This window comes from Aulonocara sp. 'chitande type north' Nkhata Bay, linkage group LG16 (assembly GCF_057382095.1).
Source record: "Aulonocara sp. 'chitande type north' Nkhata Bay isolate Kocher_YH1m ecotype deep benthic linkage group LG16, A_spYH_male_GT1.1, whole genome shotgun sequence".
Classification (NCBI taxonomy): domain Eukaryota; kingdom Metazoa; phylum Chordata; class Actinopteri; order Cichliformes; family Cichlidae; genus Aulonocara; species Aulonocara sp. 'chitande type north' Nkhata Bay.
In genome coordinates this window covers 12,284,395-12,300,519 of record NC_141359.1, presented here as the reverse complement: position 1 = coordinate 12,300,519, position 16,125 = coordinate 12,284,395, and the positions used below count along the sequence as shown (strand labels likewise).

General features: G+C 40.0%; 1 protein-coding gene across 1 annotated transcript; it reads right to left on the bottom strand.

Moving 5' to 3' along the window:
• Positions 1–11,870: 11,870 nt before the first annotated feature.
• LOC147311103 (trace amine-associated receptor 13c-like) lies at positions 11,871–13,077 on the bottom strand. Its single transcript, XM_086266382.1, has 2 exons — positions 12,902–13,077; positions 11,871–12,684 (listed from the first exon to the last, which is right to left on the bottom strand). The coding sequence occupies exons 1-2, from the start codon at positions 13,075–13,077 to the stop codon at positions 11,871–11,873; spliced, it is 990 nt and encodes a 329-aa protein (XP_086122508.1).
• Between the last annotated feature and the right edge of the window lie 3,048 nt (positions 13,078–16,125).

Here is a 16,125-nt window from a genome sequence, read left to right as displayed (position 1 = left end):
CTTATTTTCTGTTTATAATGTTTTATAGAGGCCAGTGTAGAAAAAACGCCACTTTGAGTTAGAATGTGTGCTAAAGGTCACAGAGTACTGTGTAAGACAGGAAACTGCAGAAGACGCTTTGTGCAGGCCTGCAGAGTACAGGAAGTGAAACTAGAGTGCAGCGCAGCAGTTGTTTTGATCAAAACCATGTGTGACGTATGACTGATTATGTTATGCTCATTTGGCTTGTAATGCTTCAGATCTCCTCAGGATTTAGCCTGTGCACATCTACTTTTCCAGAAATGTAGACTAAAGAGGATTTTTGAGCTTTGACCACACTGAGTCGGGTTTTTTCTTGGTCAGTAAAAGAATATAAAGGAACCGGATTTGATCATTGGTGCCGTGAACCTGGATTCTTTGACGGCTGAGAGGACCAATTTGGCCATGAGGCAAACAGAGGACAGGTCCAAATTTAAAGTTAAGCACCACCTGTTAAAAAAGCAAAGTGTGCTTATTGGATGAATTCTAAATTATCTGTTCGCCGAGTTGATGATCTTCACAGTTAAATTGGCTCAGTTGTAGTAAAATTAAGCTAAATTACAAAATTTGTTCAGTGGATTTCTGGTGAAATATCCGTGGTGATTTTGGGAAATTTGTGATAATAACAGTAAAGTCTGGGGAAATATCTGATGAAAATGTATTACTGTTAATGTTGGGTTGAATTTTAATGTTCATGTGTTGTGTGCAATGTTAACTGTGTTGTGTCAGCCAAGAGAAAAGAGATTAGAGTTGGTAATTAGGCACTTGTTTAAGGGATTTGAGTTCCCATTTTGGGCAGAAGGCTGGGCCTGGACATCAGTAAACTGGTGGTTAGAGTCCCCAGTGGTGTTTGAAAATTTATTTAAATTGATTTAGGACGGGGAGGGCGATCCCTAGGAGTGCACACAAGTTCAGGGGTGAGAACCCCCTCCTTGCTTCGGACGTGTGGCAAGACCCTGCGGCGTCAGGATTATCTCAGTTGGCCACTGCCAAGACTTGGGACCTTGGTTAACGGCCAGTGGTCAGGGACCACTTTTGGTGCATTGTTTGAGTGAAGAGGCCGGGCCTCGAGCATGACCACCTCAACATAGAGTGGCTGGTAAAGTTTTAGGCGAGAGATGCTGGTAAAGTAAAGCTTCCGGTAAAGCTGCGGGTGGGGGAAACACTTTTAAATTAAAATAAGACTTAGAAATCAGGCCTCTGTCCGGGACAGAAACGGTTTAATTGATTAATTAATTTGGACCTGGGCTCATAGGCTTTTAAAGTTGTCAAAATTGTGTAGGGAAAACTGGTACCAGTACAGGATGATGTAAAGTGTGGTAAGGAAATGGAAATAATGTATCTTGGCATTTGGTGTTATTTTGTTATACGTATAAACGTGTGAATATATAGGAAAGTGTAAAATTGTTCTTTGGATGCATGATCAAAAGTGCATATTGTTTTGAAAGTGTGATAGAAAAAGGGTGTGGCTTGTGTAAGAGAAGATCTGCTAAAGGAGCTGAGTGAATTGTGCCGCAGAGCTGAGCTAAAAGAATTGTTATGTGTGTGGAAAAACTGTTAATTGTGCTGAAGATATCCGCTTGGCATCTTTCTTGGCCTTAAGACAACAATTCTGATGGCTAAAGATCCAAACGGGACACAAAAAAAGAAAAAAAAATTGTGCTGAAGGAATTCTGATAAACACGTTGAAGACTTTGATGTGAAGGATTTCGTTTGGTTAATGCTTGCAAATGTAAAGACCTGAGTATATATTTGTGTGAAGCTGCTCAATTTGTGTGTGTGTGGCTGAGGGTGCATTCTTAAAATGAGTACATTAAAAATGAGTAGAGTTACAGAGGGTACAGTATATAGAGAGTGAACATAAAACAAGAGTTCGATTAGGTTGCAGAAATTGATGAAATGGAGTGAGGTGAGGAGTGTGTGTGAAAACCGCTGTGTGTGTGTGTCTGTGACAGGAAGTGAAATGTTTGCAGGCAGTTTGGAGGAAATTGCCTGATGTGTGTGCAACGTGAGAGAGAGAAAGATGTCTTAAAATCTAGATAGAAGAATTAGACAATGAATGTGTTGATAACTAGGAAAATTATATTAAAGAAATGTCTTAGTGTGTTGATACAGGTGCCCATGGACTTAGCTCAACCTCGTGGATGAGTACAGCGGCAAAATGATAGCTTAACTTAATTGGGACGACAAACAGGCCAGGTTTTGGCTCAAAATTTCATAGGTTCACCTCTCATCCTGTCCTTATCCTGAGGAGAAGCTTAAAGGACAGTCAATCTCTTCATGAAGACATACAGAGCAACACTGTGGACTTGAAGAATTAACAGCAGGCAAAAGCAAAAGACAGCACAACTGAGCTAAAACTCTGAAGGGTCCAGCAGCATGTACGAATACCATCATTGATGGAAACATGTGCTCTAATCACCAGCTGGGAAGTGTACCAGTGACATTATTGTGTGAAAGCACTTGATGGGACTGTCTGAGGTTTATGTTTGCCATGCTGGGAGTTAAGCGGCAAAAGAGACTGAAAAGAGGAAGAGAGAATAACAGAGAGAAAGAAACAGCTGATTTGGGCCTGTGTTTGCTGGAGATTTGGGAGGACACACAGGCAACTGTGAGAATAGGGGACGAGGACGGGTGAGAGGTGAAGGCTGGTCTTGTTAAAGTGAGAGCATATGAAAATTGATGCTGAACTTGTGGAGGTTTAGAAATGTCCAGAGCATCGCCACAGAAAGGTAAATAAATAAATTATAATTTAGTGATGTCCCATAACATATTGTTACACTAGTAAGCAAAACTTTTCTGTGATTAATCTGGCAGATTTTCGGGGTTTTGTTTTAGTAAGAGTTTTTCTATACATGGACATGTCCAGAACTGGGCCCATTATTTTTGTAACAGTGCACTTAGCGAAAACCTGTCAGGTGTCACCCTTATGGTGATGATGTTTTCTGTTTTGATGACTTAGAAAAAAAAGAGCTGATTATTATTTTTTGTTCTAAGCAGGCCTGCAAGATTGAATTAACATTTTTGTGAGAGCAAATATAAGGTGAGCTTTTCCAGATTACAATGGGCTGAGGAGACAGCTACCTATGGGGACCCGATCAGTTCAAAATCATAAACACTTGTTATTCTTTTTAAAATGATGACGTCATCTTCCTGGTGATGGACACTGGAAAAGGTTGCGCGCAGGACTCTATTATCAGTAATATCTCGTGTGAATGCGGGTGAGTGTGTGTGCATGAATGTGTGTGACTGGGCTGTGATGGACTGACGATGGGGACTAAAGTGTTGACTGACTTGACACTGAGACAAAGACTGGACCAACGTTAGGATGAGTAAATGTTGACAAATATTCACAGAAAAGGGTGGATGCTGTTAGGTTTTGTATTGTTGATTGTCATTTATGCTTAGAAATATTTAACCATATATGCTTAGAGGTGTATAATCAATTGTGTAGTGATAGGATGTGTGATCTTTAGCAGGCTACAAAGGCTTGGTGTGCATTCCAGAATGCACACCTACATCCTGGGAGCATGGGAAGAGGTCGTACCTTGTTTTATTGTTTTATGGTAGGATTAACGTAGTTGAGTCTAAGTGCCTTTTACATATAGATGAACTGTTGGATTTTCCAGACCAGCAGGTTAAGGGAAGTTGTTTATGGGGTCACACTCTGACCCCACACACACACACACACACACACACACACACACACACACACACGCACGCACGGTACTCTTTGTTGGTATGTAGACGTCGTATGTTAATGAACCTATGCATATTCATGTAACCTCAATAAAAGAGCAGTGTTACGGGGGAGCGGACGAGAGCAACTGGGGTCAAGCGAAGGAACGGACTTTTGTCCGGTTCTCTCCCGTGCACGAGAAACATGAAGAACTTTGCCTACTTCGTGTCTTGCTTGCTGTGTAATTATATTGTCTTCAACGTTCCAGCGAATAGGTTCAAGCTACAAACCTATCAGATGCTTTGCTTTGTTTTGTTTTTGCTTTTGGCAGGAGCAGGGGGATAAGAGAGGGGGAGACTGTAGATTCACATGAGAGTGTGGAACTTCAGATTAATTTTGGGGGGCTGATGTTTGCTTTAAGAAAATTTTTGATATCACTCATGTAACCATTAACCATAGCAGGCCACTGTAGAAGTCAGTTAAATGTTATAGAGGAAAATAGTCAGAACCAAAACAATATTCATGAATTACATAGGGGAAGGATAGATTTGTCACATTCAAAGTACAGTTATGGAATAACAAACACTGGTCCAAGTGACCCAGGTTTTTCCCTTTAAAATAGTAAATTATTAAAAAAGAGAGCACAACCGGTAGGGGCATGCGATCTGTCAGGGTTCCTGGGTTGTTGACCCAGTGTTTTCCGTTTTGTCATCTTCAGTTTATTTTCACATCTGTTTTCTGTGGCAGCATACCGCCTGCGTATTGTGTTCCAGTTATTCCCACGTATCATTAGTCAGATTATGTTCAGCTGTGTACTCACCGGTCTTTCATTATCATCCTCACCAGTCTGTGTATTTAAGCCCTCTGTTTCTATTCGTTCACTGTCATGTCATTGATGTTACGTTGTCCTTCCCGTGTGTTCCCTCAGTTCAGTCAGCCGTTCAGTTGTCTAGCCAGTCAGTGTCCGTTCACCCTCTGTTCACCCACTCCCTATAATAAACCTTCACCTACCTGCCAGTCCTGCGTTTGGGTTCCTTCTTCCTCGCCTCCACACAACGCCTGACACGATCGGACATGGTACAGCAGGAAAACAAGAGCAAAGTAAGAGAAAAAAATAAAAACGGGGTTCTCAAATGTGAAGTTCATGTTAACACACAGGTTTTGTTTCTAGGTAGTTCTGTGGATGTAGGCTCTGGGTGGAGCCAGGAGTTCAAAAGATTTGACATGATAATTAAACTGATTTCATTTTTTAACACAGGTTTGCAGGCCCGGAGCAAATATACTCGAGAGGGGAATCGCTGAGGTGTTCTGAGGAATAATATGACTAACCTTTTTCTTTTAATTTCGTAGATGTGGTGAAGCCTTTTCATTCTGTGTGACACATAAAATGTGTTGGCATCTTAACCTGCTGCTCCAGCATGCAACAGCATAGAGGATGGCAATGGGGTGAACAGACTCACAGAAAATCATAAGCATTGTCCGACAAATTAAAACACCCTCTATGAGCAATTATTTGACGACAACGGGAAGGAAAAACTCCCTTAAAGTGGTATTTAAACAAAAAAGTAACAAAAGGCAAGTGAAGAAGAAACCCTCAGTGCATCATGGGAATCCTCCAGCAGCCTAGTCCTATTGCAGTGAGGGTTCAAGGTCACCTGATTCAGCCCTAAGCTTTCAGCTTTATTAAAAAGGTCGCTTTTAAATGTAATAGAGTGTGTCTGTCTCTCCTATATATTTGTTTAATATCCACATTGAAGGACATATCCTGTTTAAAAATGACTCCAAGACTCCTTACAGAATTATTGAAGGCCAAGGTAATCCCAGAGTAAGTATCTGGTTTGCCACTATTTTCCTCAGATTTTCAAGACCGAGTACAATAAGTTCAGATTTATCTGAATATAGAAACAGAAAATTAGAGGTAACCACGTCTTTATGTCTTCAAGACATTCCTGTACTTTAACCTGGTGTGCTATCTGATTCATGGCTAGATGATGCTAGGGGTCATCTACATAGAACTGAAAATGTACGCTATGACTTTCAAAGATACTGCCTAAGGCAAGCATACATAAGCAGAATGCATAAAGTAAACAGCGTTCATCCTGGCACAGGACTTTGTGGTACTCTGTAATTAATCCTACCGAGTGAAGAAGACTCCCCATTTACATGAACAAATTGGAGTCTATTTGCCGCGTTCTGATATAATTCATATCACTGAATAGCGATGACTAGAAATAGAGAATCGAGACAGAAGCACAAAATGGACCACTTTGGAGAACCTGTCAATTATGGAAAATATGACAAAGTTGCTAGAGCAGTACGGCAAGCCGGTGACAAAATCTAAGGCAATGTGAGACCAGGGCTGACTTAAAACCGTTAAGGGGCGTAAAAAATGCCAAAACATATTTGCATGCATCACCTTCTAAAGAGAGTCACTAAAAGCATTTTAACAAGGAAATTGTCCTTGCGATCAAAGTGCGCTGTGTGGAGCCAGTGCAGCACATGGGAGTGTGCGGTAGGTGGAGCAAATAGCCTGTGAGGTGGGCCGCAGCTGGATCAGGCTCTTCTGGCTGTGCACAGCGCACCAATGTCTTGATTTCCCAGGTAACAGCGCCCACTACACAGGATGCAAGTAAGATATGCACTGGTTTCGATGATTCAGAGGGTTCTTCACAGTTAATTCATTCAGTCCTCCAAAATCTATACAAGGCCTGAGTTTATCATCCTTTTTGCTCAAAAGAAAGAAACTGGTGGCGAGAGGTATGGACCAAGGTAGATTTAACCTGGCTTCCAGTGACTCCTTACTGTACTTTTCCATAGCTGTTTTTTTTTTGGGGGGGGGGGGGTCCAATGAGATTGTCGAAGTGGCTTGAAGTGGCCGGTACCAGCTGTGGCTGCCAAGCCTGTAGTGTCTTGTTGCACTAAAAAACTTTTTTGTCATTTGACGTTGTCCTCAAGCTCTCATTATGTCAAGCTTATCTAAGAAGCTAATCTAAGTTTTAGCTAATCTAAGTCTTTTTATCTTGGTTCTAAAATGTAGGTTGTGATTCTTTGTAAAGCTGTTCTGTTTTTGTTTGTATTGTTGTTATTTTATTTTCATTTATTTCCCTTTCCATTCCTGCTGGCACTGGTAGCCAGGCTCTTTGTCATAACTTTATGAACACTGTGTGAAGCAGTTCTTTGTCCACCTCTATATTATACAAATGGTAGACTAAGGACAATAGCCACCTGGCAAAATTGGGATATGCGAAAAGTTGACCCTGAATAGACCTTTTGACCTCTAAATAATCCCCCCGTAGTCCCCCTGTACCGTTAATAACATTGTTTTAGTTTTAGCCTTTATCTAGGCTGAAGTCGTTCAATGTCTTGAGGACTATGCTGCCTGTTCTCAATGGTGGCAAGTTCAGTATTCTATGTGGCAGTGCCACAGCACTCTATCACTCTCCTTCTTGGTAAAATACCCCTACGCCATACACAGCCTGGAGGTGTGTTTGAGGTCACCAAAAGATGCTGTGGTACCCACACTGGTTCAATGTGCCTTCAGTTTTGAATTAATCCCCAACAGTGTATTAGTGTATTTTAATGTTAAGACTAATATCTCATAATTAGCATCATATATTTGTGTTTTGTCTTTTACTGCACACAGTGCATTGTAGAATAGTTTTGAACTCACACGGATACTAACAGAAACAACACTTCCTCACAACTTCCTCACAGGAATGTGGCCTCGATCATAAATCTGCTGTTATAGTATGCACTATAGGGCTTTGGAGTTGACGTCACGCCGCAATGCATTATGGGAGCGCAGCGCCATTTTCGGGGTCTACGAATCAACACAAACACACTGTGTTGGAACGACGACTACAAGAAAGATGCTTAAAAGCAGCTCAAAAGAGAATGAACTGTTTAGAGACCGATTGCGTCCAGAGGCGAAGCAGCGGTACTTGCAGAAAATAGCGTGCATTGGAAATGTGGACCCGTATGAAATACGGCCGTGGAGTAGAAACCCTGAAGACCAACCGCTATTGACGTAGCCTGACCTTGTCTGTGGAGTCAGCGCGTACAAGTCGTCATTCAAACAAAGGTAAGTCAGCTCGAGTACTGCGAGTGAAATGCTTTTGATTTCCCTGCAAACATTCACATTAGTGCAGCATAAATTCATTCATGAGGGGAAATTACAGTGAGAACATGTGAAGGCTGTTAGAGGGATAACATAGTGAGTTCAGTGCATTGATGAGACATTGTCCTGAAGGATTGTTGTTCTTTATGGTTAAAGAAATTGCACCAATTTATTCATATTTATTATAAATAATTCTAATTATACATCTTGCTTCCATGTTTGTATCCTGTGTCACTAAAAATACATTGTATTTTAGTTGTATACATTGATCAATGACCTGCAGAATCTCCTTATCATATTAAGTGATTCATAATTGTCACTTTATGCTTTCTCCATCTCTAAAGTGATGACATCCTTGCATTACATACTTTAGGTTCATTTTCTGCAGGCAGGTTTCTGACAGAGAACAGGCAGATTTAGAATATAACATGCAGCGTTCTATAGATGGATACATAAAAAAATGAAAAATTACATGTATGTGCTAACTTTCTAAACACTTTGTTACATTTATGATAAAGTAGATTAAAGGCATTTATGTCAGCCTTGGCTCATTAGTTCTTGTCTTTAAATGAACTTTGTCTGTGTGTGTTTCAGGTCCTGCACTCTCAAAGACTGAATGAACCAGCATTGCAGCCATGGGTCACTGTGAGCATCACAGGGAAGGTTGAAGCCGCCCACTGCACCTGTAAGGCCGGAGTCGCGGAGACCTGCACCCACGTCACTGCTCTTCTGTTTAATGTAGAAGCAACAGTGTTGATCCGTGGCACAAGGACTGTTACAGATGAACCTGCATACTGGGTTTTGCTGGGTAATATGACCAAGATACAGCCAGAGGTTGGCCATAAGATAGACTTCTCCTCTTCAGCTGCCCAAAAAAAGGCTCTCAATCAAAACATAAACAGACCATCTGTAGTGACAGGGAAAAGGAGCCGTCCTCAAAACAGAAAAATCCCACCTGCTACTGTGGAGGAGTTGTCACTGCTATTGGATACTTTGCTGGAACACAGTAAAGCTGTGGGTTGTGGGAATGACCCATAATGTTTTATCTAGGGGTCTAGATTTATGCCCGTAGTGCACTGCTGTGTAAATAATTAGCATTTACTGAATATGTACTGACTGAGTACCACTGTTCAAAAGTTGAATAAAGAAACAAACTAATTTTTGCCTCTTTTTTTTTTTTATTAAAACCACCTTATAGAACATCACATCAGTTACAATGTAGAATCCATGTCATTTATAGTTTACAAATGACAAAATGTTTACATAAAATCATGACAGTGTTTACATGATATCACCCACTACTAACATTATTTACTGTATCTTTTGAAAAAATACAGCAATTTTAACAGCACAAGACTTAAGAATATTTAACAGGAGCAGGTTTCATTTTTCCCTGGTTTTATTATCACACTGTTCACCAAACGCAGCAAACCTTCACCATCTTATCCACCTCTTCACCCTCACATGGAAGAAGTAATCTGATTGGCATGGTGGTATGTTTGAAGCAGAAACCAGTCACGATGTTTCATCCATTTCATAGGCTGGTTTGCTGCAATAATGCCAAATAATTAGCAACTCTATAAATAGAAGGTAGTTCTGCAAAATTACTCAGTAGGATGTTTGTTCTAATTTGCTATGAGCTCAGAGCGCATTGAAAATAAAACTAATAGGCTATAAAGAGTGATATGAACATATTTAGAACTTACCGGAATGAAAATGTCAGGAGCACCGACAGATATTTGGAGATGGAAGAGAACTGGATATCAGCTCGTCTCACAGCTGCTATCCAGACTAGACACCTTCGTTTGGTAACATCGATACACGAGCTGCCTCATGTTGCTTCCAGGTTGGGAAAGAATGAAAAGATAAACCATTTTCAAGCTTATTCTCTTGCCGGTCGTGTGATCGAGCATTGCAGCCGACCACACAGCAAATACGAACCATGGCTGTTGTGTGTTACTTTGCTCCCTTTTCACTTGCGCTAGACCCCCAAAATGGCGGATCGGGCCAAAATCCTTTCCACGCCCACCCCCGTGACATCACGCTCCAAAGCCCTATACCCCCCTTTTTAATTCTACAGACCTGGGGGAGGAAAGAGGTGGTTATCATGGTAATAGGAGTGTTGCCTATAGAAGGGTCATCTCCATATAAGGAGATGTCCAGAAAGTTGAAGAAGAAGAAACGTGAGCCCATATCAGACCTAAGGCTACATTGAACTGTTTCAACCAATCATGTTCACGTTCACCTTTTTTGCAATGCAAAAACACACGGAGGGTGGAAACAGGATCCCAAATGTGGACTTATCAGTCCAAAGCACAGATTTCCACTGGTCTAACATCCATTCTTTGTGGTTCATGCCCCCCCTGATGAACCCTGACAAGGCACACCTGTGAAGTGAAAACCATTTCAGGTGACTAAATCATGAAGCTCATTGAGAGAGGGCCAAGGGTTTGCAGTGTTGTCAACAAAGCAAATGGTGGCTACTTTCAGGAATCTAAAATATAACACATGTTTACAGTTATTTTTAAGCTTTTTCTTTGCGACATGATTCCATATATTGCTTCATATATTTGATGTCTTTATTATGTATCTACAATTTAGAAAGTAGTAGAAATAACGAAGAAAACATTAAATGAGAAGGAGCTTGGAAAGAAAAGCTTCTGGACTTCTTATGTTTCTTGAAGACATTTTGCCTGTCATCTGAGAGGTTCTAAGAGCAATTAGTGGAGAGTCCCAGATCATTAAATTCTATTGAGAGTGTCCTGATAAGGTCCTGAGCCTCCTATTATTCCTCTGTCTTATCACACGAGCCAAGGTGTGAAAAGTGGTATCTACAAAGTGGTAATAGCTTTGAAATTACTATATTGTTATATTATTTTTTTCTGCCTTGTTACCCTAGTATTACCCCTTTGTTACTGAACTGTATTTTTCTACACCCCCACTTATTATCCAATTATATACATTTCAGTGTATTATGACTCAACTGTAATCAATCGTGCTACCATGATTTTACCTGGATATTAAGTGGTTATTACTTTGAAAACTGAGTGGTAATAACTTAGAAATTACCACATTATTAAGGTCTTATTTTTGCCCTATTATCCTAATGTTTCCACTTTATTACTGAGCTGTAACAGAAAGTAAGTCATTATTTGTATTATTATTATTGTTTGTAATTTAGTTTTAGTTAACAATTGTTGCACTTGCTAGAAGCATTAACATTATTATCATTACTGTGACACTTTCTGTCATCTTGCACTACTGGTCATACTCATATTTATGTTTTATACAATTCTTCTTATCTTTTTCATTAGCTGTTTAACTTTCTGTTCTTAAATTTACATTTATTACTCTCTCTGATTCTGAACACAGTGTTTCTTTTTGTGTATGTAAAAGGCACAATAATTTATCCCAGGATTAATAAAGTTCTTATCTAATCTTAATTTTATTGTACACTATGTTTGACAACACAGTATTTATAAAATACAAATATAACAACAGTGTATAATAACCAGAGAAAACAAGAAAACACGAACCACTGAAGTGAACATTATTGGAGCCAAAAGGTGAATACACTGAAAAAGAAATGGAGTGAGATTTACTAGGTAATAATTAACACATAAAAAACATAAGAAGAATTAAAAATACTTACATATATTTTTCTCGTAATTTTCATTTAGAATATGCACCACAGTCACAACTGTGACAGCAATAGTGATGTTTTTTCTATCACTGTTTAGAACCATAATTCAGTAAGTCAGTTTCAACCGTCCATTCTCTTCTATTTGCCCATATCATGGTCCAAGGGGGCAGACACATACTATAAACCCTGGGCAGGTGGTCAGTATGTCAAAGGTCAAAAAGTAGAGACAGACAGCCATTCACACCTAGTCAATTTAGAATCACCATGCAAGTCTTTTGATTCTGAGCAGAAGCTGTGTAACCCCACATAGACAAGGGAACATTAAAACTATGCACCAGCTGGATTCAAATCCAGGGCTTTCTTGCTGTGGTGTGTCAGTGCTAACCATTGCACAAGCAGGTTTCGTACTCTTTTTACAGTATGTTGGCACCACTTGTGTCATACTTGAAGATCTCCAACGTGATGATAAGTTTAACAGCATTTCTAAACCAGGGGTAAAACAAGGCATAGATCAAAGGGTTTAGACAAGAGTTAATGTAAAAGATAATGACCGCAAAAGATGCAGCTGGATTATTGATTGCATTTTCATCAACAAGAGAGTAGCAGTAGAGTGGAGAGAAGCATGCTAGAAACACAACTACAAGAATCCCCAGAGTCCTGGCTGCTTTCAGCTCAGATTTGTTTGTTTGATTCAGTGAACGCTGAAGTGTGACCAATGTAACATGAGAGCGCATGGCACGAGCTTGAGACACAGCCACCACAAATACTCTCATATACAAGGCTATGATAACAGTTACTGGAACAAAAAAGAATAAAATAAGGTCAGCAACAATAGCAATATTGCTGCTAAAAAATACACACTCTCCAAAGCAAGAATTATACCTGCCTGGTTCAATCATGATATTCTTTGTATAAAGATTGCTGTAGAAAAAAGCATAAAACCAACAGAGACAAACACTGAGTTTGACTTTCGCCAAAGTAATTCTGCTGGGATAATGCAGAGGGTCACAAATAGCCACATAGCGGTCAACTGATATTAGAACAATGTTCCCTATTGAAGCACAGATAATGTTGCTGGTCAAATACCAATAAGCAGAACACATACGATCACCAAGTACCCAGCAGCTTGTGTTTCTAAAAATTTCCAAAGGCAACAACAGGAGACCCACAAAAAAGTCCGAGACGGCCAGAGAGAGGAGGAGGATATTACTGGGTGTGTGCAGCTGCCTGCAGGGAGACAGAAAAGAATATAATGCACATCGTTAATGTCAACATGTCTTCAGTGAAAATGCTGCACTACTAAGGCATGATTCAATTCAAGCAAATAAGACATTATGACCATGGTTAAAATTCATTCTTTAATCACTAAGTCATATAATGTAAATGGAAGCTTTCACACATCTAAAACTTAAACTGTAGTTTCAGTTGAAAAGTTAATCTCTGCCTGAAGTGGGAGACTGAGATGATGACGAGAAGGTTTAGAGCAGCAGTGAGCAGAGAGATACATGAGAGCACAATGTTCAGGAGCACAGCTTTGGACCAGTGAAGTGTCGGCTTCCTGCAGGAGCTGTTGAGGAGTTGTGGGAAACAGAGCTCGACTCCTTTCGGTATCTCCATCATCAGACACCTGCAGCTCTCTAATTAGAAATTCTTCTCATACAGCTAATTTATCTCACTCCTCCCACCAATCTCTTTCAGTCTAAAACATGACCCTCCTTTTCTCTTCTTCCTTTCCTTCACAATTTCATTTTTTTAACACTGACTGTCTCATTCACGCTTGGTTAATAGATTTTCTTAGATTATGGTCAGTTTTTTGGTATTCTCTGTTTGGTTCTTAGTTTTATTTTCCATGTATTTCATGTATTTTACATTTTCAGCTTTATATATTTTCTTTCACATTTTGAACCTTAGTTATTGTCTCTGACCAGCATGGTGATGTTGTGGTTTGCACTGTTGCCTCATAGCAAAACTGTCCTGAGTATGAACCCAGCCTGGTGCTGATAATCAAATGGATTTGATTAACTGATCAGCATTAATGTGACCACATCTATAAACCCAGGAATGGCAGTTTACTGGTCAACATTCTGGTGTCTGTTAAAATATTGCCAGGCAGAAAAAACATCAGCAGTTATATTAGAGACTGAACCTTTGATGGACATCAGTCTGGGAAAGGCTGTAACAATTTTTTAAACAGTGTGACACCCATCATTTTACAAATGTTATTTACAAGTGGAAAACCTTCAAGACACCTGCCAATCCACCTAGAAGTGGACAGCTCAGCAATTTGCTCCAAGGTCAGACTATGCAACACTCAGTTAAACTGAAAAACACCAAAGACCTACATCACCAAAGACCTACTGTTTTTCTGCTTTTGTTTTCACTTTTTGTGAAAACCAGACATCTAATACCTATCCAACAGCTAAAGCTTGGCTAAAATTCAACCATGCAACAGGTTGTGCTTTAAAATATGCAATTTTCACACGCGTGAAGCAGAAATGTGGGAGGAAGTACTGCCAGACGGTATGTTTCCAAGACGGCAGGTGTCGATCTAGCGTTTGAAGAGAGAGTCTCCCTTCTCTTGGGAACGCAGGCATCTGTTTAAAGCAAATGGATTTATTTTTAACAAGTCAGGGGTGAAACTGTTCACCTCCAACTTGTTTTATTCCATACGTCATCCATCTGTGCTTGGTGCCAAGGCTGAGATAAACGAGGAGTTATCTCATAAAGAGGAACAAACAGTACTCCAAGAACAGACAAAGCCCAGCAGAAACCTTGAGGAGGAGCTCCATCTGCCCCCACCCGGGAAGAGCCTCAGAAAGGAGAGACATCTGAGGCAAGAAGAGGGGTCCCTATTTGCCTCCAACTCTCTCAACAACACCAACGACCAGGACCAGGACCAGGGACCACGATCTTCCCCGGTCCCCCAGGAACTGTACTAAACTGGTTCAAAACATACTTAGAAAACAGGAAATACTTTGTATCAATAGGTAACTTCACATCTGAGCAGACAAGTATCACATGTGGAGTTCCACAAGGTTCCATCTTGGGACCCCCTCTGTTTAACATTTACATGCTCCCACTGGCACAGATTATAAAGAACAACAAAATAAACTATCACAGCTATGCAGATGATACACAAATATATATCACAATGTCACCAGGAGACCAAGGCCCTGTACAGGCTCTTCATAAATGCATTGAGGAAATTAATGACTGGTTGTGCCAAAATTTTCTCCAGCTAAACAAAAACAAAACTGAGGTAATAGTCTTTGGCGCCAAAGAAAAACGATTACAGGTCACCAGAGAACTTCAATCTATACACCTAAAAACCACAGACCAGGCGAAAAATTTGGGTGTAGTGATGGATGCAGACCTAAACTTAGAAAAACACATTAAGACAATAACAAAGTCAGCTTACTATCACCTCAAGAATATTTCAAGGATAAAAGATCTGATGTCTCAACAGGACCTGGAAAAACTAGTCCATGCATTCATCTTTAGTAGGCTTGATTACTGTAACAGCATCTTTACAGGTCTACCTAAAAAATCAGTCAGACAACTACAGCTCATTCAGAACTCTGCTGCTCGAGTCCTCACTAAGACCAAAAAAGTGGACCACATCAGTCCAGCTCTGAGGTCTTTACACTGGCTGCCTGTCCGTCAGAGGATAGACTTTAAAGTTCTGATGCTGGTCTATAAAGCTCTGAATGGTTTAGGACCAAAATACATCAGTGACCTCCTGACCCAGTATGAACCATCCAGATCCCTCAGGTCATCTGGATCCAGTCTTTTATCAGTTCCCAGAGTCAGAACCAGACACGGAGAAGCTGCATTCAGCTTTTATGCTCCTTATATCTGGAACAAACTCCCAGAAAGCCTCAGATCAGCTGAAACACTCAGTTTATTTAAATCCAGGTTGAAGACTCACCTGTTCTCAGCTGCATTTGAATAAAGCACCAAATCCACACTTTTAAGCTTAAACTTCAAAAAGTTACATTTTAACTACTGATTTTATCTATTGTTCTGATTTTATCTGTTTTGATTTTTTTTTTTACATACTGTTTTGTTTGTTTGTTTGTTTGTTATTTAGTTAGTTTGTTTGTTTGCTTGTTTTAATCAATTTTAAATCATGCTTTTTATTTGTTTTTGTTTCTAATGTCTCTGTAAAGCACTTTGAACCACCTTGTTGTTGAATTGTGCTATACAAATAAACTTGCCTTGCTTTGCCTCTATTCACTGTGGAGAGCAGAGCAGCGTCGTAAAGGACGCTGTACACATTAGTCATTACAAAAATGTATTTGACATAATATTAAAATTAGGGATGGGTATCGTTTAGGTTTTATCCGATACCGGTGCCAAATCGGTACTTTTGAAACGGTGCCGGTGCTTAAACGGTGCTCGAACCGGTGCTTAAAGAATGGAGAACACAAACTTTGTCCAAAAACCTCTCATGTTCAGCTGGGTTTTTTTGTAAAAAGATAACAATGTCAGCCTTTTCTGCAGCTATGTGGCATATATGGTATCACTCTTGGCTGGAAGCAGTGCTTAAACAATGGAAAAAACAAACTTTGTCCAAAAACCTCTCATGTTTAACTGTTTTCCACTTTTTCTTTGGTCATTTTAGCCTTTTTGGCAGGGTGAAGGGAGTATCTGCCATCAAACAAGAAG

Excerpts from the sequence above, each read along its gene's own strand:
- LOC147311103 (XM_086266382.1), bottom strand. The coding sequence starts at position 13,077 with ATGATGGAGATACCGAAAGGAGTCGAGCTCTGTTTCCCACAACTCCTC. Across the intron at positions 12,685-12,901 it reads ATCTCAGTCTCCCACTTCAG|GCAGCTGCACACACCCAGTA; the intron begins GCAGAGATTAAC and ends GTCTCCCTGCAG.